This window comes from Platichthys flesus, chromosome 2 (assembly GCF_949316205.1).
Source record: "Platichthys flesus chromosome 2, fPlaFle2.1, whole genome shotgun sequence".
Taxonomy (NCBI): Eukaryota; Metazoa; Chordata; class Actinopteri; order Pleuronectiformes; family Pleuronectidae; genus Platichthys; species Platichthys flesus.
Genome location: NC_084946.1, coordinates 645,059 through 669,153, shown reverse-complemented (window position 1 = coordinate 669,153; position 24,095 = coordinate 645,059). Strand labels below are relative to the sequence as shown.

The window sequence follows — 24,095 nt, the reverse complement described above, 5'->3', positions numbered from 1 at the left end:
TAGAGGGGTTCACAGATTTTGAACGAGGTATTATTCATTATTACTCTGCTACACAGGGCTTTAATGAGGCATCGAGGCATCAACTGCTCCCGCTGGTCCTGTGACACAATTGCACACTCTCATCAATAGGATGCAACCTCATGTGGCATTATTGTGTGTAAAGTAAGTGAATGTGCTTTGAATTAATCTGTCTAAATAAATAGTTGGACCAATGACGCATTCCTATGTTTTCCACTTGTTACAGTTAGCAGACATTATTTTAAATGAAGAGGACCTGGATGTCATTTTTACTAAGCCTGGGATCACAACTATCAGAATGCAGATAGGCCAAAGGCTAATAAAAGAAGCAAGTTAGTATTTTTTTTATTAGTTATTATAAAACACAGGCTATTTATTTGAGAAAATTACATTTCTACCTGTAATGAACAGACGATTTGTCCTGCCTTTGTCGAGTTTGTGTTGTATATGATACAGATGTGCAATGGGTAAGGCAGATTTTAAGCACATTTGGTTGATACATGTCTTACTTATGGTACTGCCTTACATGTTGATTATTTTCTCTACACTGTGTGACAGCTGGTTCCACTGTAGCTGTGTTGGGCAACCACCAGTGGATGGTCACTTTTATTGCCCACTGTGCATTTAAACATATAAGTGTCTAACCGGTGTCTATTAATTTAACGTTAATTGTAGCTGACACCCCACAAATTAAAGCAACCAACAATGCTGCTTAAAAATATAACACTAACCCTAACCAGATCCAGCCATGGCAGTTTGAAGTTTGTCAAGATGAGTGTGCAGGTTGTGCTGTGTCTATACACTAAATAAAACAGCTTATACCAAACCAGCAACCCATGAAACTTGTTTCTTAAGGTGAAAAGTTCTCACAAACCACTCTATACTTGTGTTTGTATCTTGTTAACAAATATCACCAGTTGCCATTATCCTCAGTTTATCGGGAACACCGGCTCTACAGTGTTGTTAACATCACGTGCAGGAGAGAATTCTTGCATTCATATAGTTAAGTGAAGATTTCATTCGAGCAGAGAGGACAGGATAAAATCTTCAGGTAAGTTTCTTCTGCCTTTGAGGGTTAATATCTTCAGGTGTTGGAGAAGTAGGTAAAGCAGCAAGGCTTCTTTGCGAGAGCTTCAGCTTTTGGAGGAATGCTGTTCCTAATTCTGTCATTAGCGTTTGAATTACAATGTTCGGCCGTAGTTTTTCTTTAGTTGGGAAATATTTGAAGGCTTCCATGTGTTTTAGGCCTGATAAATGCATAATGCAGGTGCACTATGAGGCTTCATTCAGACTCGGATTTAATCTTGGGGGACTGAGCACTGAGTTTCGGGAATAAAGGGGATTTTTTCCCCTGAGGATCCTGACTCATTCGGATTGAGAAACAAGTGACCTGCGGAGACCAGAGGCACAATGATCACATGGTCAACAGCTGAGATGCTGAAGCAGGAATACTCGAGCAGCAGCGGGGCAAGCAAAGGGAGTGATAGGAAATTAAATCTGCTGTAATAGACCGCCTAATAGAGTGGGTGTGTATTATAGATGATTATAGAGAGTGAGGTATGCCAGAGAGGTGTAGACTGAGAGGTGCAAATGGTAGATGAAGAGATAATTCAGTTAATATCCCAGTTAAATGATGCAGGAGAGAGTATAATCAAACTCATTCAGTATGAATAATACAATATTTAAAGATGTTTTAGTAAAAAGAGAGGAAGATGCTTCCATGTTGCCTTCATGGGTCTGAGATTAAGGTAGAGAACAAGAGTTTTTTACGAAACGTTAAGTAAGTACTAGTAAGAGTAAGAGATATCTGAAAGTTGAGTGTTTTATAGCATTTTATGTTCATTCCATGTAGACGTACAAAACATATTTACCTAAACACACAATTTACCCTCCTTGAATATGATAATAAATAATTCAAAGATAAGACCTATTGGGTTGAATCAGCTCAGTTTTACTGTAAACATAACTTCTACGAATAAAGGTTGAGGCTATCCACTGTTGCAAAGTGTTTACTAATTGTGGGATATGTTGGGTTTCTCTCCACACTATTCTAAGGTCTTGACCTTATTATGTGAAGTGCTTTGATTTTTTTATTTATGTCATACTACTGTGAACATAAAATGTTTGAGATTTACTGATAGTTGAAGTGTTCACATTGAGGTGTCCTTCCTCTTCTTTGAGACTGTGTGTCACACCACTTTGAGTGTTCTAAGGTCTACCAGCCAGCTCCACTCTTATCTCATTGTCAGCCATGAAATATTGTGGACCATAAAGCCAAATTGACAGCTGCGGAACATCTTGATGTTCAATGGTCATGGCCGATGTGCAACAAAGTACAGAGATAAAGTGATCAAACTGTTAATATGCTGTACGGACAACAACAAGAGAGCGCTGTTTAAGTTATTTCATAATGTATCAATATATTTGTTATGAATTTCATTGTGTCACATGTTTATCAGTAGTTAATTCAGTGGGGAAATATTTATACCATAATTTTATGAAAAAATTTTTACATTATTTGAAATACAACACTTTTTTATTTTGAAAGTCATAAATTTTACTTAATTTATAAATTAATTATTACTTGCTTGCTAAATAAAATATTTGTCAGTCTATTACAACTATATTGTATTTTTTACTTTTATAAAATACAAATGTCTTGACCTGATGTAAGATACATACCATTAAATACAACATCTCTGGTCCATTTTTGATGCAGAAACATCATCTAACACAATTTCCCTCCATCTCTCCAAGTCAGTCCAGAATACACCCGTTGCTCAGCTTCAAATGATGAACTTTTACATACTTAAAATTACAGTTTAATCTCGAGTCAAGCTACCATAACAACGGTCATAACAATTTACTCATCAGGGAATATGATCCACAGTATTCTAAGGTCATTTGGCTGATTAATGATATGATAATGAGTGATACATCCACTGACCTAAATTACAAACTGATAATGTGTGTACAGAGTGCTGCGTTGAGTAAATTATTGCCTACATATGTTTCATACTTAGCAGGATCTTATCAAAACATGTTCTAATAGTTATTGGGTTTATGACCCCAATTTATCAAAGGCTGATTCACCTCCTACTTTCTCTGTGCACACTCAACTGTATAAAAGCCCAAAGTTAGCTGCTGTTACTTGGCTCTCACATCTGGTCCCAAGGTTTGTTTACAGAGGAAAATTCGATTTTAAAATTTTTAATTGTGATTATGTTGACAATTGCATCTTGCTTGTGTCTCTTGACCCTGGTACATTTGTTTTGGTTTTCATCTTATTTTACTTAGCATCCAGAGAAGGTCAAGCTCAAGATGACCAGGCTCACAGTTCTAGCAGGTATCTATCCTCCTCATGTTCTCTCACACGCACACACACACACAAACATACTCGTGTGTGCTTTATTTCTTAAACTCGTACCTTTGTATATTCTTCAGGGTTATGTCTGGTGATATGCCACCTAGGTAAGTCATAATTGTGAACTTGCTTTAATAAACCAGAATATGACTTAATGTTTTCATTTGAATTTCATACTGAAATCAAAGCTTCAGTGCAGCTCTGCTCCAACACAGGATCTGCCAACCAGATGGTGTGCTACTTCACCAACTGGTCCCAGTACAGACCTGGTGAAGGCAAGTATATGCCACAAGATGTGGACCCCTTCCTTTGCACCACCCTGATCTATGCCTTCTCCATCATCAACCATAACAATGAGCTGGTTACCTATGAGTGGAATGATGATGTCCTCTACAAGTCCTTCAATGCTCTAAAGACTAAGTAAGTTGGCAGTGTTGAGGAACACTTGTATTGCATACACTTGTATTGCATAGAGGACAAAGAAACCATAGACTTACAAAAGGGAAGTTCCCACAATAGAAGCCTTCGGTGGGTCAATGTTTGCTCAATGAGAGATTTTTGCTGACTCAAGAATCTTGTTTCCAAAATGCTAAATGCAAATGCTCTAGTTCTAATTAAGCCTCAATTATTAATTGTACATGTAACCTGTTAGAGGCAATACAACGCTTAGCTTAAGTGTGAGAGAAATGTAATCTAATCTCTCTGTTGTTTCCAGGAATCCTCATCTGAAGACTCTTTTGGCTGTTGGTGGGTGGAACTTTGGTTCAAAACAGTGAGTAACAGTTAAAAAAAATTAACACAATGTATCAATTACTACATTCATGTTCAGACAGGAGTTATGTCCATGCCCTATAAGCTTTACTGTTGAAACATTCTGAAAGCCTACCAAAGTTTTAAGTGTGAAATTGAGTTTTCTGTAAGATAGCCTAATTTGATAACAAAGCTCAATGTTCCCTGCAGGTTCTCCATCATGGTATCCACTCCTGCCAACCGTCAGTCATTCATCCAGTCTTCAATCAAATTTCTAAGGACTCATGGATTTGATGGTCTGGATCTCGATTGGGAGTACCCTGGTGCTCGTGGAAGTCCTCCAGAGGACAAACAGAGGTTCACGTTACTCTGCAGGGTGAGTGTAGATCTCTTTTGCTTTACTTTTAAGCAGAAACCCACAGCAAAAGTTGCATGGTCATGGTTTGTGACTTTGCAGGAACTTGTTGAAGCCTATGCAGCTGAAGCAAAGTCCACTAGCAATCATCAGCTGATGTTGACTGCTGCAGTGTCTGCTGGAAAGGGAACCATCGATGGTGGATATGAGATTGCTGAGATTGCAAAGTGAGTGTCCTATCTCAAATAACTATTCAAAGGAAAGGGTTCAGCAAAGGTTTTTTTTTTTTTTTAAAGATTTATTTTTTGCCATTTTTATGCTTTTATTGATAGTGTAGAGAGACAGAGTTGAAATGGGGCAGAGAGGGGAGTGACATGCAGAGAACGACCGCGGGCTGGAATCGAACCCTAGGCCCATGGGGGGGACGCCCTACCAACTGAGCTAAGGGCGCCCCCTCAGCAAAGGTTTTTGAAAATGTTTTTTAAATTTTATTAGGGAACTGGACTTCATCAATGTAATGACCTATGACTTCCATGGAACATGGGAGACGTTCACAGGACACAACAGCCCTCTGTACCGTGGCTCCCAGGATTTTGGAGACCTAATCTACTTCAACACAGTGAGTAGAAATTGAGGATTGAAAAAAAATGACTCAAAATAAACTATTTCAACAAATTTCACTGCACCTGCCACCAACCTTTGTAGGACTTTGCTATGAAGTACTGGAGAGATAACGGCACCCCAGTGGAGAAGCTGAGAATGGGATTTGCTACTTATGGTCGCACCTTCCGTCTAACATCATCAAGCACTGGAGTTGGAGCCCAAGCCAGTGGCCCTGCTTCAGCTGGTTCATTCACACGTGAAGCTGGATTCTGGTCCTATTATGAGGTGTCATTCATATAGATAGGGTGGAATTTTAACTTTTTATGATGTATAGAATATATTGGTTACACCGGCATTAAATGGTTTTAATCACTCATCATACTGTCTAGATCTGTGGTTTTGTGAAAGACACAACCATTCAGTGGATAGAGGACCAGAGAGTGCCCTATGCTACTAAGAACAATGAGTGGGTTGGATTTGACACTAGGAAGAGCTATGAAATCAAGGTATGTTGAATGTCAATTCTATAACTTAAACACATTTACAATGTATCCAGGGTAATTACATCAATTTCTATTCAATTTTATATCAATAGGTCCAATACCTGCAGGAGCAGAAGTTTGGTGGTGCCTTCGTATGGGCCCTGGATTTGGATGACTTTGCTGGACGATTCTGCGGAGAGGGAAAACACCCTCTGCTGGCTCACCTCCGCAAGCTTCTTGATATTGGTGAGTTTATTGTATGTTTCTCCAGATTTTTTTATAAAGTTTTTTTTTTTTTACATTTTTGATATTTATATCCTTTTATGATTTAAGTTTAATTTGTATTGAAATCTGGTACTTCAGATTCCTATAATTGCCAACATTCATTACATCAAATGTCCTCCCTTTCTGATCCAGAGCTGCCACCACTACCCCCAACCACCACTCCCAAACCCGGTGCTACCACCACTACCCAAACCACCACCACGACCACCCATGCCCCAGGACCTGGCTTCTGCAATGGCAAACCTGACGGCCTGCATGCCAACCTAGATGACAATAAAAGCTTCTACATGTGTGCTGGTGGTATCACCCACGTGAGGTACTGTGGAACTGGAACTATCTTTAGTGATAGCTGCAAGTGCTGCGTCTGGCCCTGAACCATGAATGAAAACCAAATGTATAACTGATGCAAATTCTATTAAACATCTATTCAACAAAATATAAACAACATGTTTACAGTCATTTACATGAATCACTATCATTTGTGTATGGATACAATATATTTTCTTGTGAAATGTGAAACATTTAAAAAGCATTGAAGTCCATTCATTATTTCAGTCTGCTCATTTATTTGTTAATTTGAATAACTAGTTTCTCCCTGCACACAGTTCAGCTGTAACGCTAGGTGTATCTCTTCAGCACTGGTGTCAGAACAATACCCTTGTATTTGTGCTTATATACAGGTTTAATTAAATTTCTATATCACATAGTCATTTTTATTACTCTTTAGTATCTTTCACAATGATGGTGAAGTGAGACAGGAAAAAGAGTAGAGTACTGACGTTCAGTAAATAGTTAGGGCAACTGAGTGGTAGTTAAACCAGCATTTCACTGCTCTCAACAGGTCTTCACCAATGTCGGCACGTCCATACTAGACAGACGCACCTGCAGCTGCGTCTTTCACCCCCTCCTGTCCCCAGCTCTCAAGAGCCAGAGAGCACATGCACACAAACAGGCCCCACACACCTGCTCAGAGCAACACACACAGTGAGATGAGAGGAGCATTAACATGAAGCAGCCAGTAAGTGACTTTGTTGAAGAACAGTGAAAACAAACTGAAAATACTGAGTTTCCACTACGGTCCACAGCTGCTCAAGGTCGGTTTGTATCGAGCTGGAGTTTCCTGTGTCTTCTTTCACACTTCTGCTGACCTGCTCTCACTTTAACTAATAAACTCATTCAGATAGGGCTGCTTGATTATTAGCGAAACAATCATAATCACGATTATTTTGGACAATATCGAAATCACGATTATTCAAACAATTATTAATATGTGCCATTATTCTGAAGTCTATGCTTTATCATTTAAATGACTGGAGGGTGCGCAATACAGTGAATCACTTCCGGTTCAGGCTGCTTAATGATAGCAACCTTAACACTCTCTGACCGGCGCGGAGAAGTGCGAGTCCGATCTGACCGGTCTGAACAGCTAGGCGGGTGATAATAGCGGTGCGCGGCTCGGACGCTTCATGGTGTGCTGCTGCTTGAACTTTTTCTACCCTTTTTGTCGATCAAACGGGGCTGCCCTCCCTGCAGCCCCGCTCGCCTCCTTCACTTTACAGCTGCTTGAGAATGTGTGCCAGTCAGCTGGGCCGCTGAATGCTTTTGGGGAATGACTGAATTACGAATGCGCGTATCTTTCGAATGCGCGTTTCAACTCGATTATAGTAGTTTGGAGATCGTATGAACCAATAATCTAAATCACGATTAAATTTTGATTAATCGAGCAGCCCTACATTCAGAACATATGCCACTAATAAAAAAATACTTTTCTAGATGCCTCGCTGATAGTGCTGTAGTTACATTTAAGGAAATAATTCCAATTAAATTTTAACCTGTATTATCTGTTGATATAACCAACGAATTCTTTAAAAACCCTAGCTCCACTGAGATTGACATTCTTGTCGATAGCTTTGTCTTTATCATAATGACTTTACATTACGATCAACATTAGACTCAAAAAAAGAATTGTGTAAAACATTTTAAATTAACTACCTGGTTTAATTCCAACACACTTGAAATAAAAACAAGTGTCATGAAAACTAGAAAGGAAGTGGCGCTTCAACAACCATGTTGAAAATCATCTAGCCTGGAAAAATGTTAAAGCACATAAGAAGGCTCTCCACAAAGAAAGAGCTGCCCACTACTCAACATTAATAGAAGAAAAATAAAAAACAAACCCAGGTTTCTCTTCAGCACTGTAGCCAGGCTGACAGAGAGTCATACCTCTACCTAACTGGGTTCGGTGGAGATCCCTGAATAGCAATATTTTTATGAACTTCTTCAATGATAAAACTGTTAGAAATAAAATCAACCATCTCCTGCCCTCAGTTGGCACTAATACTCCATCAAGAATAGAAATCTCAGAAACAGCTGAAAATCTAACCAATTATTTAGACAGCTTCTCTCTGATCAACCTTGATCAGCGGATCAAAATATACTCATCTTCTAAACCCAAAACTTGTATCTTAGATTCCATTCTTACAAAATAACATTCTAGTTATGTGATCATATTGTACACATGTAGCCCTGTTGTCACCATTGTCTGTCATTGTTACTGAGGTTAATAATTATAATAAGAAAGTGTTTCCGTATAAAACTTTTCTTAAAGTGTTGTACAGACAGTGGAGATAAAAGATACAAGCATGTTAACATATAGAATAAATTGTATCAATACATTAGAACATGTTAATATTGTTTAAAATTTAATTTCATGAAATGAAAATTCACGAAATAGAAAAGAAAACAAATGATTTTAAAAATATAAGCGTGCAGGAGTAGTAAGACATGTAAGGTTCTAGACCTTTACTGAACTAGATTATCTGATATCTAGTGGCAGTCTGCTCCACTACCTTGGAGGGTTTTAAACAAAAGATGGATTTACAAATTTTCGTTCCAAATAGACTTGCTGCAGATGATCTCAGCTAGAGCTGCACGATATATTGAAAATCTCTCGTTATTGCAATATCAACGTGGGGGATAGACCTATCTCAAAACACGGCCAAAACTGAGATAAATGGTGTTCCATATGCCATTTGGCCAATCAGATGGAGCCCTGCTGCCCTAGATAGATACTCAAGATATACATATCATTTACAGGCTTTTCTATCAATGAATCATTGTCAGAAAAAGACAATAAGAAGAGAATAGAGAGAAAACAAGCATTTGACCACAGAGATTTGACGGAGGAACACTGCTCAAATATCACATGCTTAGCTTAATTGGCCCACCGTAAATAGGACCGGGCAGCGAATGCCTGCCTGCTTCCTCACCGAGGACGCAGGTAGGATAAATACACAATGCCAGGAAGTGTCGATTTAACTATGCGTGGCTTCACATGGAAAAATACATGTCATGGTTAACACCAGACAAAGACCCGGGACGAGCAAAATGCCGGTTGTGTGGTGGCAAAACTTTCAATATCTCAAACATGGGAGAGGCGGCAATAGCGAGCCATGCCAAAGGAAGCAAACATCAGAGCACTTCTGCTAGCGAATCTAAAGCTACCCCTGACTCAGCTGCTCTTCTGGCCAACTTCAGGGAGTTTGACCCCAAGACAGGTGGTGGACACAATGGGGTCAAAACCATAATTTTCCAGAGTGTAGGATGTGGTGAAGATACTGCTTGTCCTTTCTCATGGACAGACCAGTGTTGAGCATGGATTCTCCATCAACAAGGAAATGATCGTAGAGAATCAGAAGGAGAAGTCCCTGGTGGCTCTGAGACTCATCGTCGACCATTGTCAGGTCTGTTGGGGGCATAATCAAGTTAGAGATAACCAAAGAGCTGTTGCTTTCAGCTGCAAGTGCCAGGCAGAAGTACCATGGGTATCTGGATGAAGAGAAGAGAAAAAAGGAGAGGCAAGGCATTGACCTGAAAAGAAAGGCCCTCACAGATGAGCTGGATGACTTTAAAAAGAAGAGGGCAAGAATGGAGGCTGATATTAGCACGCTTGAGAAATCAGCAGATCAATATGCTGAAGAACTGACCTTCATCACAAAATCCAACAGCTTCCACCGATCTGCAAAGGAGAAGAAGGTATCTCTGCTGGAGACTGAAAAGCAGATAGATGCGAAGCTAGCAGAAATGAAACACTAAGCTGGCAAGTGACTGTTGAGTTAAGGTCCTGTGGACAGTAAGACACGAGAAATAACTTTTTCGGCAAGCAGTTATTTTTGTACTTGATGTGGTTGTCTGCTAATTAAGTTTAAATGTTATGGTTGTTGTTGCACAGTGAATTAAGATATTCTAATTGCCTGAGATGTAAAATAGAGTTTAAAAAAGCCTTAACCAGTTTGTTATAGATTTCTTTATTCAAACACCGTACTTTTGTGTGATTAATCATGATTAATCACAGCATATTGATGTGATTAACTTGATTCATTTTTTTTTTTTAACAGTCTGAGTTACTCGTCCTGTCCTTCTTTTGAAGAGGAGTAATGAAGAATCGAACCAAACTATTCCAACTGAATTCTCTCAGAACAAGGGAACTTTAAGTTTTCCACTGTATTTTGCAAATTGTATGCCACTCCTCTCCAGGAAGAGCTCTGACACTTTCCACATCCCATTTTTTCTTAATATATAATGCCCCTCGTGATTTTCTATTCTAGTCAATAAAAATTGTATATCCTTGAAATAATTGTGGTATTGGACTCAGATTTGTATGCAGATATAAATATTTCCATTAATTCATCTTCTTAATTTTCCAAGTCAATGCCCTTCATGATTGTTCTAAAATAATGCTGCATTTGGAGTAATCTGTAGAAATCTTGTTCGTCAAATTTATATGTTTATCTCATTTACTGGAAACTCTTTAGAGACCCCTTGTCTATCAGACTACAATAAGCTGTCACCCCTTTTCTTGCCTGTACCAAACACTTATCAATCACATTGGGGGGAAAGGCCCACCACCTTAATAATTTAGCTATTTTCTGTATATTTGTTCTATCCAATAGATGTTTGATTAGTGTTTGATCAGAGATAATTGATTGAAGTGGGACCTTGTCATTGCTAGTTCCGTCCACCTAGCCAAATCAATTCTTGAAGTTATATATAGGAAAGGAATAGTAAATGGTAAATGGTTTAGTATTTATATAGTGCTTTTCTAGTCTTGATGACCACTGAAAGCGCTTTACGGTACAGTTTTACATTAACCCATTCACACACACATGTGTATCTATTCGCAGCACTTTGATATTCTATGGGGGGCCATTCTGGGTTCAGCATCTTGCCCAAGGACACATCGGCATGCAGATGGGTCAGACTGGGGATCGAACCGCCGACCTTCAGGTTGGAGGACGCCCACTCTCCTTCTCAGGAATAACATCACCTCCTTATATCAGCCTTTAGTTTAGGGGTCAAAGTTCCGATATTAATGTTAAACTGATTTGCCAGGCTTTTTGGTGAGTACACCCCCAAATATTTTAATTAGTCAGCTTCCCATTTTAGGCACTATTTTTGGATAATATCCTTGGTAGGAGTATAATTCAAGGTGAGTACTTTTGGCTTCGATACATTACATTTATGGCCAGACATCAAGACATTTAAGTCTTCCTGTTGGTTTGTCAAAAATTTCCACTGCTATGCAGATGACACCCAATTATACTTATCAATAAAACCAGAACAGTGTAATCAATTAAGTAGACTCCAAGCATGTCTCAAGGACACAAAAACCTTGATGATCTGCAATTTTCTCTTATTAAACTCAGATAAAACAGAGGTTCTAACACTTAAACCTACACACCCTACTGACGACATTGCCATTGCTTCAAATGAAATAGTCAGGAACTTTCTCTCTTTAAACAAATTTCTAGGACCGCCTTCTTTCACTTGCGTAATCTCTCAAAAATCAGACATGTCCTTTCTCACAAAGATGCAGAGAAACTAGTCCAGCCTTTGTGTCATCCAGACTTGATTATTGTAATTCCTTATTATCAGGCTCCAGCAGTAAGTCGATAAAGACATATCATCCCCCTCTTTCAGTTCGGGAGGCAATCTGTACGTTTAAAAGTAGGCTTAAAACCTTCATTTACGATCAAGTTTATAGTTAGAGCCAGTCCAGGCTTGTCTTGGACCTAGTCTTAGTTCTGCTGCTGTAAGTCTAGAATGTCTGGGGACACATGACACACTGAGCTTCTCTTCCCAGCTTCTTCTTCCTCTTCTCCCTCCTTATCAGATTAAAGAAATTAATATCTCATCAATACATGTTATTGACTTGACTCTTCCCCCCCCCTTTGCCTTATCGTCAGAAGATCCAGGGCCGCGGCTGCAGCCACATCGTGGATTATGATGGTGAATAGCGTATCAGAGATCGTCATGGTGGATCCTGCATTGCGGATCCTGTATCGTGCTGGCTGATCGTGATAATAATGGTAGATCCTGTATCAAGGGGCGGAACTTTGCTCCCAATAAAATTGTGTGCCACCGGGATTGTTAAAGTAATTTGTCGGCCGATGCTCTGTTTTTTACCTGATAATGAATTGGGTTGATGTTCCAACAGTGTCAGCTAATAGAAACTATGCACAGTGATGGAAACTCTGGTCACCAACGGATGCAAGCTGATGGCCCCTCCAGATTCCTGCTGGCACTACAGTTATGTTCTTAGCCATAGGCCCAAAGGTAACAAATACCACATACAAACACTACTATTAGAACCGGATAACAACACAAATAAACTTCCTGCAGGCCTTCTGATCTCCACATTATTGGTAGCTCTCAAAAATGGATTGGCCAATGTCCCAGTTTCCAATGTAAGCTGAGAAGTGGCTTACCTTCAGCCACAAGTTACCCTGGGCTTGTTGCACTCTGTTGATGTAGCTGAAACTAATAAGCCAAAAATAGTTTTCAGTGAGGAAGTCAATTCCCAGGGCACAGTGATATGCCTTTGCAATGCTACAATCATATTTCAAAGGTTTATGGAAAGGATATTGTCCCTTAAAGATCACTGGACGGAGGTACTGTATGTTGCAGACCTTTAATACACTCACAAACAATCTCACCACAGCACCAATATTGGCTTCAGCGAATTTTTACAAGCCACATATTTTAGATGTGGATGCAAGTCATAATGGCCTGGGAGTAGTATGGTCACAAGATTGATGAGAGTACAACTGCATCCCTTATGGATATGAAGTTGGTGAGACAATGGGATAGGGATATATGTATATACGGATATGGAATTTTTTTAATTTCTACAATTCTTAACAGCTCCGGTTAGGTTTATTTTAGTTGTCTTTGGAGGACCTGCATGTTGAACAGAAATATCAAGAGTGAGAGACTTTCTTTGCCTGTCTTCCTGATATAAAGTCGAAATCCAGGAATAGTGGACCTGTAAACACAGCGGAGAATCCCCACTGGATTCGTTGATTCAACGCAAGATTGATGACGCTTCTAACACATGACAAAGCAGACAATGACAAAAACAAATATCTCCTGGTAAGAACACACAAGGAAGACACTAACGTTTGTGTTAACAGAGTTTGTCATGATAAGAACCTGTGTAGAGAACCTCCTTCTGTGTATGTGTGAAAGGCGAACTTTGGGTAAACTCTGTAGTGAATTTCCGGATTTTACCCACTGGTCATGTCTGAAAACAGCTTAATTGGGGCTGTTTTGTATTTAGAGATAATTGGTCTCAAATACAACTATTACACTTGTTGCTATGGATAAATATGCTATCTTTTGTCTGCTTATGAATGACTTTTGTAATTGTCATCAGTGTTGCTGGTGCAAGGTAGGCCCTTCATGACCAAACAGGTACTGTAAGTCAGATCTGTTGACTATCTGTTAACAATTGCATGTCCGATTTATGGCTTGTATGCCTCGTTAGATGTACATGTGGTTTGCAATGTGATTTCATAGTGGTTTGTGATGTGATTATATGCTCCCTTGAGTAAGTATTATTTTGAATTTTTAAAATACAAAAATACAGTAGTTTATTTTGCCACATGGCACGGCTGGTGTATTTTGTTGTTTGTTTTAATACACTAAGGTTATCTGATCTTTTGTACATCCATATATATATATATCAAAATATATATATATATGGATGTATATATGTATATATATATAAATACATAAATATATATGTATTTAGGTTCCTGATGGACACCCCATACCAGTTAGTGGCGGTAATGCACCATAAAGTTGTTTACCAACGATCATGAAAAACAACCAAAAAAGAGGAAGACGTTTTAGAGGCTCCTCTCCAGAAGGTGACGGTAATGCGCCGATAAGTTGTTTGTCATCCTCCATTAAACATCAGAAGAAGAATGAAAAAATAAGAAGAAGAAAAATAAGTAGTAGAAGAAGACGTTTTGCAGAGTCTACTTCCGGGATTTTTTACGCGTATCTTTTGAGCTGTGTGCATATGATAAACCCGTCTGTTATTTACTATATTGTTTGATCGCAGCCCTGTTTGTGCGTCTCTCTCGGTTTTATGATGTCTGTTTAGCTGCATCGTAATGACGCCACAGAGGGCGCACTCGCTGTGCTGGCTATGATATACACGTTAGGCTAAGTTAACAAGCTAACATTGGCAGGACTTAGTACTTATTTGTTTACATTTTTTACAAGATGTATACTTTATTATCTGGTTTGTATAAATACATATTCCAAAAGGACGAATACTGCGTTTTGATTCTTGGACTGGACAACGCCGGAAAAACTGTGAGTTGCATTAAAACCTATACTGAATGTATGTAAACCTGATTAGAGAAGTCTGGATTAACTGATTTTACACAGTTGCTATTTCATAACCGTAAGAACTGTAAAAGCTACGGTGCCCTGCCTCTCGCGAGTCACGTAATATATATATATGCTTTGCGGTGAAATCTCTCGCCAGTCCCGCTTTCCGTGTGCGAGCCTCTGAAACAGCCTTATTTCCACCATCACTGGCCGAAAAACTGAAGCGGAGGAGAAATGCTCGTTTAGTTTCGGATTCTGACCAGCATCGAAGAAGCGGCTCGCAAACCCACCCCTCTCTGTTGCTCCATCTCTCAACTTCGTTTAAACTTTTACTGAGTCCATAGTATAAAAAAGACATGAAGAATGTCTACTTGAACCAGGATACGCTCCGTAATCAGAACAACTTCCGTCGGTGACCCATCACAATATACGTCCCATACAGATAAACTGCTTATGATAACCTGAAACATATTTTATTTGAATAGCCTATATTCACAAATCACAATTTGTCTCATAGGGTTTTAACAAGGTCTGACATCTTCTGCCCATAACCCTCTAAAAGAGTAAGGAAAAACTACAAAAGAAAACCTTTTAACAGGGTCAATAGAACATAGAAACCTCATAGAGAGTAACACTTGAGGGATCCCTCTCCTAGGACGGACAGAAGTGCAATAGATGCCTAGTGTAATGGAGATCAGAAAGATATGGGTATTTACAGTATTGATTAGAATAAACACTTTGGAGCATAATGGAAGGTAAATTAATTGATGGATTATTCACTGACAACCCTTCCACAATAAAGTCACATAATACCATAGTTTACATGAATTACTTTTAAGTAGCCAAACGTTACACTTTAGAAACTAACTGGATAAAGTTGATGATGTTGATAAATAATGTTTTAGTTCATTGGCTATATTATTAGCTATATATTGCTTGTGTGTCCTTTTCCATCTATGGTATCGTTAACTGTGATACCGTGGTATTTCCTCTAACAATATATCCTGGCCTCCCTTCCGCTGACTATGTTTGTCAGAAGGATTACACAAAAAGTACGGATCCCACTTTTAATGAACCTAGTGACGCTGGGGAGTTGTTTGGGTGCAGTTCAGTCCAGAGATCTCTCATATTCATTTGATATTTCTGACGTATATGTGAGTCACTGCTCTATCAAAGGTTTGGTCGGGTGTAGTATTCACAACAGGAAATACAAATATAAATGGGAGACATGACATTGATGAAGCAGTAATTTAATAAAATAAATGTTACACAGCATATTGATTTCTCCTAGAGCAGGGGTGTCAAACTCAAATACACAGTGGGCCGAAATCAAAAAATTGTTACAAGTCAAGGGCCAGAAGGGTTCAACGTTTATTAAAAACCTATTGAAAGAACCTTGGTGCACATATATAAAAGAACTCATTTTTTAGATGTCTACCTGATAGTGCTGTAGCTAAATTTAAGGAAATAATTCCAATTACATTTAAACCTGTATTATCCATAGATATAAAGAACAAATACTTTAAAAACCCGAGCTCCATTGAGATCGACCACCTCGTCGATAGCTCTGCAGACTCATTATGATTAACATTAGATTCAATAGCCCCTCTAAATAAGAGAAAATGTCAAACATAGTAAATTTGCTCTTTGGTATAATTCCCAGACAAATGAGTTAAAACAATTATCAAGAAAACTAGAAAAGAAGTGGCGCTCCTGCAACCATGTTGAAAATTTCATAGACTGGAAGAATAGTGTTAAAGAATATAAAAAAGGCTCTCCACAAAGCAAGAGCTGCCTACTATTCAAAACTAATAGAAGAGAATAAAAACAACCCCAGGTTTCTCTTCAGCACTGTAGCCAGGCTGACAAAGAGTCACACCTCCACTGAACCCAGTATTCCTCGATCCCTAAATAGCAATATCTTTATGACCTTTTTTAATGATAATATTTAAACCATTAGAAATAAAATCAACCATCTCCTGCCCTCAATTGGCACTAATACCCTCCCAACGAGATCTCAGAAACGGCTAAGAATCCTTCCCATTACTTAGACAGCTTCTCTCTGATCACCAGTGATCAGTTAACCAAAATAATCTCAGTTTCTAAACCAACAACCTGTATCTTAGATCCCATTCCCATAAAATTCTGCCCCTATTTAATAGTTTGTTACTTAACACAATCAATCTGCCATTATCATCAAGTTATGTACCACAGTCTTTTAAAATAGCAGTAATCAAACCCCTTCTCCAAAAAAAACCACCCTAGACCCAGAGGTTTTAGCCAATTACAGACCAATACCTAATCTCCCCTTCATGTCTAAAATCTTAGAAAAAGTGGTATCCAATCAGGTGTGTGAGTTTCTCCAGGAAAATAGTATATATGAAGACTTTCAGTCAGGGTTTAGAGCCAATCACAGTACAGAGACAGCCTTGGCAAAAGTCACTAATGACCTTTTAATAGCCTCAGATCAGGGACTTGTGTCTGTCCTCGTTCTTTTAGATCTCAGTGCAGCATTCGACACAATTGACCATCAAATTTTATTACAAAGACTCAAACAGTTAATTAACGGGAATAAATGGAACCGCCCTTAACTGGTTTAAATCTTATTTTTCTGATCGCTCCCAATTCGTGCAAATAAATGAGTCATCTGTGTGCATCAAAGTAAACCATGGTGTTCCACAGGGCTCTGTGCTCGGCCCAATTTTATTCTCATTATATATGCTTCCACTAGGAAACTTTATCAGGACACTCGGTAAATTTCCACTGCTATGCAGATGACACCCAGTTATACTTGTCAATAAAACCTGAACAAAGTAATAAATTAACTAAACTTCGAGCATGTCTCAAGCACATAAAAACCTGGATGACCCTCAATTTTCTCTTATAATACTTGGCCCCAAACACCTTAGAGATACATTTTCTAATGATATAGCTGCGCTAGACGACATTGCCCTTGCTTCCAACGAAACAGCCAGGAACTTGGGAGTGATCTTCGATCCTGATTTATCCTTTAATAGTCACTTAAAACATATTTCTTGGACCGCCTTTTTCCACACACTTAATATCTCAAAAATCAGACATGTCCTTTCGCAAAAAGATGCAGAAAAACTAGTCCACGCCTTTGTTACATCGAGACTGGACTATTGTAATTCATTATTATCAGGCTCCGTGCGTGCGTGTGTGCGTGTGTGCGCGCGCTCTCCGAGATAGAGACTGTGTCTCTGAGCGAGGGGGCGGGGAGCGGAGTGAGATCACAGCTCGTTCACGTGAGGCAGTCGCTCACTGACTGACGGGCTGCTTCTTATCAGTGGAAACAGTGAAAACACAGAGTTTCTCTGGTCTCAGCTGCTCAGAGATCAGCGCTGCAGCTCCAGAAGAGGTGCAGCACCGATGCTATCAGCTGGCATCGGTGCTCACGGTTCCTACGGTGCTTCAAAAAAATGGGCATCGTCTATGTTTTGTTAATTTAGTATCGAAAGGTATCGTAAGTATCGGTTCTCGTGACATCCCTTGTCCTGACGAGAACAAAGAAATGAGAGCACATTTCTCCAGTATTGGCATCGCTACACTGGCTTCCAGTTAAATCTAGAATAGAATTTAAAATTCTCCTCCTCACCTTCAAGGCCCTTAATAATATAGCGCCTTTTTACCTTAAAGAGCTGTTAGTACCTTATAAACCCACTAGAGCACTCCGCTCCCAGAATTCAGGCCTACTTGTCGTCCCTAAAGTCTCTAAAAGTAGAGTAGGAGCCAGAGCTTGTAGCCATCAACCCCCTTGGCTGTGTAATAATCAACAACTTTCAGTTCGGGAGGAAGACACCATCTGTTCGTTTAAGAGTAGACTCAAAACCTTCCTTTTTGATAAAGCTTATAGTTAGGGCTAATTAGTGCGGCAGAAGGTAACTTGTTCTATTTTTTTTTTTTTTAATTCTCTTTTTATCTAGACACATTTCCATCACATACATTAAATACAGCTTTAGTCTGTCAAGGACATAAGAAAGGATGGATGTAGTAAGTTTGGGTGATTTTGTACATACTGCCTTTCTGGGGTTTTGGTTTATGGACCTAAATTACTCCATGTAGAAACAATAACAGAGGTAAAGAGAACACAACTGGGGAGCGCACATCACATAAAAAAAAAAGGAGGATCACACAAAGCACAAGTATATTCAAATCAAATCTAACTGGTTTTACATACTCAGTCCATTTGGTCCAGGTCTTATAAAAAATGTCTATCTCGACCTTGAGGGAAAAAGAGATCTTTTCCATAACATAAATCTCATACACAATTTCAATCCATTCATCAATGGTGGGAGGGTCCACTTTCAACAATTTCCTCGTGACACATTTCTTACTAGCTGCCAACAGTATAACGAGCAGTTTTCTGTCTTTTATGTTCCACGTTTCAAACAATATATTTCCCAAAAACAAAGTTTCACATTTGAATGGGATGTTCACATTAAATACATTGATAATGTTTATGGATCTCTTCCAAGTAAGACCTCATTGCTTGGCAGTCCCAGAAAATATGGAAGTGGTTGGCTCCACTAGATCCACAGAGCCTCCAACAGGCGTCTCCGCTGCCTTGGTGTCGTTTTTGTATGGGTGTGATAAAAAATCTTGTTATATCTTTCCAGCAGAACTCCCGCCATGTATTTGACCCGGTCGAGAACCGGGTCAAATACATTGACATATTTTCTCCCAGCTCTCCTGTGAGATCTTTACCCCTTTGTCCTTTTCCCATTTCCTCTTTATGTATTCTGTATTCTCTTGTTTGATAATTGTATGGCATTATATAATTTGGAGATAATTTTATTGCATGTTCTAGATTTAGTCAATGCTAAAAATAGCTCCATGAACCCTGGCTCATCTTTTCCTAACGCCTCTTTAATATTTTTGTTAAAGTAATGTCTCACTTGCAGGTACCTAAAAAAATCATCTTTCCCCAGACCGTGATCCTTCTGTAGGGTTTCAAAACTCTGAAATACCCCCTTGTGGACAAATGAATAATAGGAAGTTAACCTTGTGTGATCCATGTCTTAAATTTGCCATCGATTTTATTTGGTGTAAAGTCCGAGTCATAGGCACACCACCTCATAATTTTAGATGTGTATTTTAATCTGCAAATTTTGGCTATTTCCTGCCAGGACTTCAGGAACCTGCCTGTTATAGAGTCTTCTGGGATCTCCTGTTCTCCTTGTAGTTTGTTATAATTTAGTAGAGCTGTTATTGGGATACACTTTACCATCGTTCCTTCTATTCCCTTCCATGCTGTTGTTGTGCAATAGTAGGTAGACTTGACGTTGGCTAATTATTAATAAACATGAAATATGATTATTAAAATAATAAAAGATTATTTATTAAGAATAATTAAAAATGATAAGGCCATAACTTATCATAGAGGGGCACCACCCTGGTAACAGGGACCAACGAGTCAATCTATAAATATCAGTCTCATAATGATAAATGTTAAATCAATAATCTCATCATAATCCAGCTGCAATCACATACATATGCACAAATAATCACAGACTACAGATACTTTAATTACAAAAGCATTTATTAAAAAGGGGAAATGAAGTTATAATGTTATTCAATGATTCATCATTTTAACAAGCTCCGATATTTCAAAGATAAACACAGCAGCAGCACTTATCACAATTCAGAAATTACATTTAAAACCGGCGGTCTACCTATTTATGTCTGTCTCGGTGTGTGTGTGTGTCTGTGTCAAAGTGTCTCTCTGTGTGTGTGTGTCTGTGTGTGCATGTGAAATAAAGTTAGTGTTATTTAATGAATCATCATTTTAACAAACTCCCATATTTCAAAGATAACAGCAGCCGCTTATCACAATTTAGAAAACACATGTATTCATCTATGTGTATCTGTGTGTGTGTATCTGTCTGTGTCTATCAATGTGTCTCTGTGTCTGTGTGTGTGTGAGAGAGAGAGAAAAAGAAGGGGGCGTGGCGATGACGCAGTCACGTGGTGACGTCACATCTAAGATGGCGGCCGATTATGATTCGTGGAATCAAGGCCTAAAAACTCTCAAAATGGCGGATTGACTACAAAACAAGATGGCGGAGCCGTTATGAATTCAGAGCCAGAATGGGAGGAGAGAGGAGGCGTGGCAATAATAGACTCAAAATGGTGGTTTAACTTGCGTTATTCAAAATGGAGTCTATGTTAATGACACCATCAAAGAGAATTCTTTGTCTCTGCTTTGGCGTTCGGCCGCATGGCTTCCAGATGTGTCCAGCCTCTCTGAATATAGATTTAACTATGTTACATGAACTGTATTCTAAATACAGATCGGATGTGTGTATAGGTCGGTTTAGAAGGAGAGAGAGAGAGAGCATACAAGGAGAGAGCAAAGCTCTTAAAAGCACCGTCAGAGACAAGTTACATTTACTTTACCACTCAGCACCCAAGCGGCGTTGTGTGCTGAGGTTTGACCGGTAAAGTCTCTTTAAAGTTGTTCAAACGGTCACAATGAGCTGGAGACGCTGCTCACGGCGCTTAAAACTGTGGCACAAGGCCGTAACCGGAAACCGGAAGTGGCGAATCGCCGCTAAACACTGGAGACTCAGCTGTCTCATACAAAACAAATACACTCAAGTATTAAAACAATACGCTACGTATTAGACTAACATCTGCCCAGACAATAAAGCCTCTTACTGTACCACCCTCGCGGTGTGCGTGCGCGTCGGGCCAGTGAATCACGTGGTCTCTCAAGCGGTGCTCCGGAGCTTGGCCGCTGGACCGGACAAGCAGCGGATTTTCTCGTGCTGCCTCGACGGGATGAACGTTGTCCTTCTTCTTCAGGGATGTGGAGCTCGTGCTCCTCATCGGAATGAATCTCGCGCTTCTGCAGGGGACGGCTGTGGAAGCCGTTTGTAGATCGTTGGGAAAAGAAAGTAAAGTCCGTGGGGAAAGTGAAACAGTCTGAGATTGTTCCGCGTGCAACTTCCTGTTTGGTCTTTTCAAGTTAAAACAGCAAAAGTCCTTTTGAAAATAAAAACGTTGACTGAGATAAAAGAAAAATAATGAAATGAATTCGAATAAACATCTTATCGCCTCCATTAGCTTGCTGAGTCGTGTAGTTTGGCCTCTGGAGGTCGAATACCACTTGAGCAGTGGAGTGAAAGGGAAGAGTTAAGAGTTAGTTGCCTCCTTAAGCAACGGGAACCTCTGGTCAGACCTGTAAGGGCCTGGTGGGGACATCTGTGCTGAAGTGAAAAAGAGGGTGTAAGTTCTGGGACCTCAGCACTCTTATACCACCTGAGGGTTTCCTGCTTCCTCAGGAAGTGGTCATAGGGTTCAGTTGGCTCTCAGCCAATGAGAATGTCAGGATTCTGACCTTAGTGGGCGGGGAGTCGACCTCAGTGGGCGTTTCAGGATCCCAGTGGGCGTCCCTGAAGGACATCCGACACTGACGCGAGGCTCCAGGCTGTCTGAGGAAGGTGTGAATTAAGACTGAAAACTGGCCAAACTGGTTTCAGCTTGGCCTAGCAGGCCCCAAGTATTTACAACCCACTGTTTGATGGTCATCACTGAGGAGTCTCCCCCAACACTGTAGTGTATGATGGTGAACACAGGCAGACTAGCGGCCTTAGTTGGGCTGCATAGTAGTATTCCTGTAAGCAGGGAAGGCCAATCCCACCCTTTTCTTTTCTTAATTGCAGCGTTTTTAATTTAATTCTGGCCTTTTTCCCTTGCCACAGATACCTCGCTATTAATCTGTCCCATTCTCAGAATTGCTTAGATGGTATTCTAACTGGTAGACATTGAAAAAGATACAGCAACCGTGGGAGACTATTCATCCTGATTGATTCTATCCTCGAGCTTAAACTCAAAAAGGGAATAACGTTCCATCTTTGTATATCAGTTTTTATCTTTGAATTTAATGGTTTGTAGTTGATGTTATATAACCTTGTGAAGTCCCTAGGTAATGAGACCCAAATATTTAATGGACTCAGCCTCCCAATTCCAGTTGTACATGGTCTTAATTGAAACTGGAGGGTCATAATTAAATGTTAATACTTGAGTTTTATTAATATTAATTTTATAACCTGAAATTGAACCAAATTCCTCTAGCAATTTCATTATTTTTGGGAGTGTCTGAGTAGGTTGTGTTATACTTATCAATAAATCGTCTGCAAATAGGGCCAGTTTTTGCTCCCCGGATGCCATCGTTACCCCCTTATATCAGCCCTCTGCCTAATTAGCTGACTTATGGGTTCTACAAACAAGGCGAAGAGGAGCGGCGGCGCACAACACCCCTGTCTCGTTCCACTTTCCAGAATGAACGAGTTGGATAAATCTCCATTGATTTTGACTCTAGCAGTTGGTCCGTCATATAGTGCTGCAAACGTGTCAATTATAGTTGTATGAAAGCCACATTTTGAAAGAACTTTATATAAAGAAAGACCACCTCACTGAGTCAAATGCTTTCTCTGCATCCAAACTTAGTATCAACGTCTCCAGTCTTTGTTGTGTGACTTGTCTCATAACGTGCAGTGTTTTCCTGATGTTATCTTGGGTCTGTCTTTTTCTGACAAAGCCAGTCTGGTCCTCATGTATTAATACTGGTAGTATCAATTCTATTCGTTTAGATTATATGGAGGTAAATAGTTTATAGTCGTTGTTTAAAAGACTTAGACTTACAGGACGGTAATTCCCACGTTCCAATTTGTCTTTCCCCTCTTTAGGTATGGTCGAAATCATCGCCTCCCTCCATAAGGGGGGGATGCTTTTGTTTTCCAAAACCCAGTTGAATGAATTGTTTGATAGTGTGTTGGAATTATTTGATCTTGCATTGTTTTGTACCATTCTGTGGGAAAAACCATCTGTCCCTGGAGACTTCCCCCCTTTCATCCTCCTGATTGCCAATTGGATTTCTTCTTTTGTTATTTTAGATGTTAATTTTCCATTTTGTTCATCAGTGATCTTTGAAAGGTTTACCTGGGACAAGAAGGCATTGATTTGGTTGTTGTTGCTTGTCTGTGGTTGGGAATATAATTTTTATAGTATTCTCGGAAGCATTGTTGTATTTTCTCCTGACTAGTTTTAATTACATTCGTTACAGAGTTTCTTATTTTATATATAGTTCTGTCTGCTTGTTGTGTTCTTAACCTATATGATAAAAGTTTCAGTGATTTCCCACCTGTCTCATAGTATTGCTGCTTTGTAAAAAGGAGCTTTTTTTTTAATTTCCTGAGTATTTATTAGGGCCTGAGCACCGAATGGTGAGAGGCCCTATTGAAATTGTAGGCATTATTCTTATTGTTATTAGGGCCCGAGCACCGAATGGTGAGAGGCCCTATTGAAATTGAAAGGATTATTATTAGGGCCCGAGCACCGAAACGGTGTGAGGCCCTATTGAAATTGAAATGTTTCTTATTAGGGCCCGATCACCGAAATCGGTGGGAGGCCCTATTGAAATTGAAATGATTATTATTATTATTATTTTTCTCCCGCGTAAATCAATTGGCTTTTTGAGGGCTTTAATGTGCTCAAAAAGTTGTAGGAGTTGCAGTAAATTTGAAGGTGGTGA

At 39.4% G+C, this 24,095-nt stretch overlaps 2 protein-coding genes across 2 annotated transcripts in view; both read left to right on the top strand.

Moving 5' to 3' along the window:
• The first annotated feature begins 3,153 nt into the window (after positions 1-3,153).
• On the top strand, positions 3,154-6,563 carry LOC133974560 (acidic mammalian chitinase-like). The gene is made up of 12 exons (XM_062412176.1): positions 3,154-3,193; positions 3,316-3,364; positions 3,463-3,489; positions 3,598-3,802; positions 4,098-4,154; positions 4,343-4,508; positions 4,590-4,714; positions 4,983-5,106; positions 5,193-5,375; positions 5,480-5,596; positions 5,686-5,818; positions 5,990-6,563. The coding sequence occupies exons 2-12, from the start codon at positions 3,340-3,342 to the stop codon at positions 6,229-6,231; spliced, it is 1,404 nt and encodes a 467-aa protein (XP_062268160.1). The 5' UTR covers positions 3,154-3,193; positions 3,316-3,339; the 3' UTR covers positions 6,232-6,563.
• A 7,594-nt stretch (positions 6,564-14,157) lies between these two features.
• arfrp1 (ADP-ribosylation factor related protein 1) overlaps positions 14,158-24,095 on the top strand; it is a 36,238-nt gene continuing 26,300 nt past the window's right edge. Inside the window, exon 1 of the mRNA XM_062412162.1 lies at positions 14,158-14,521. Coding sequence (XP_062268146.1) covers positions 14,429-14,521 — 93 coding nt within the window. The 5' untranslated portion in view covers positions 14,158-14,428. The remainder of the gene's footprint in view (positions 14,522-24,095) is intronic.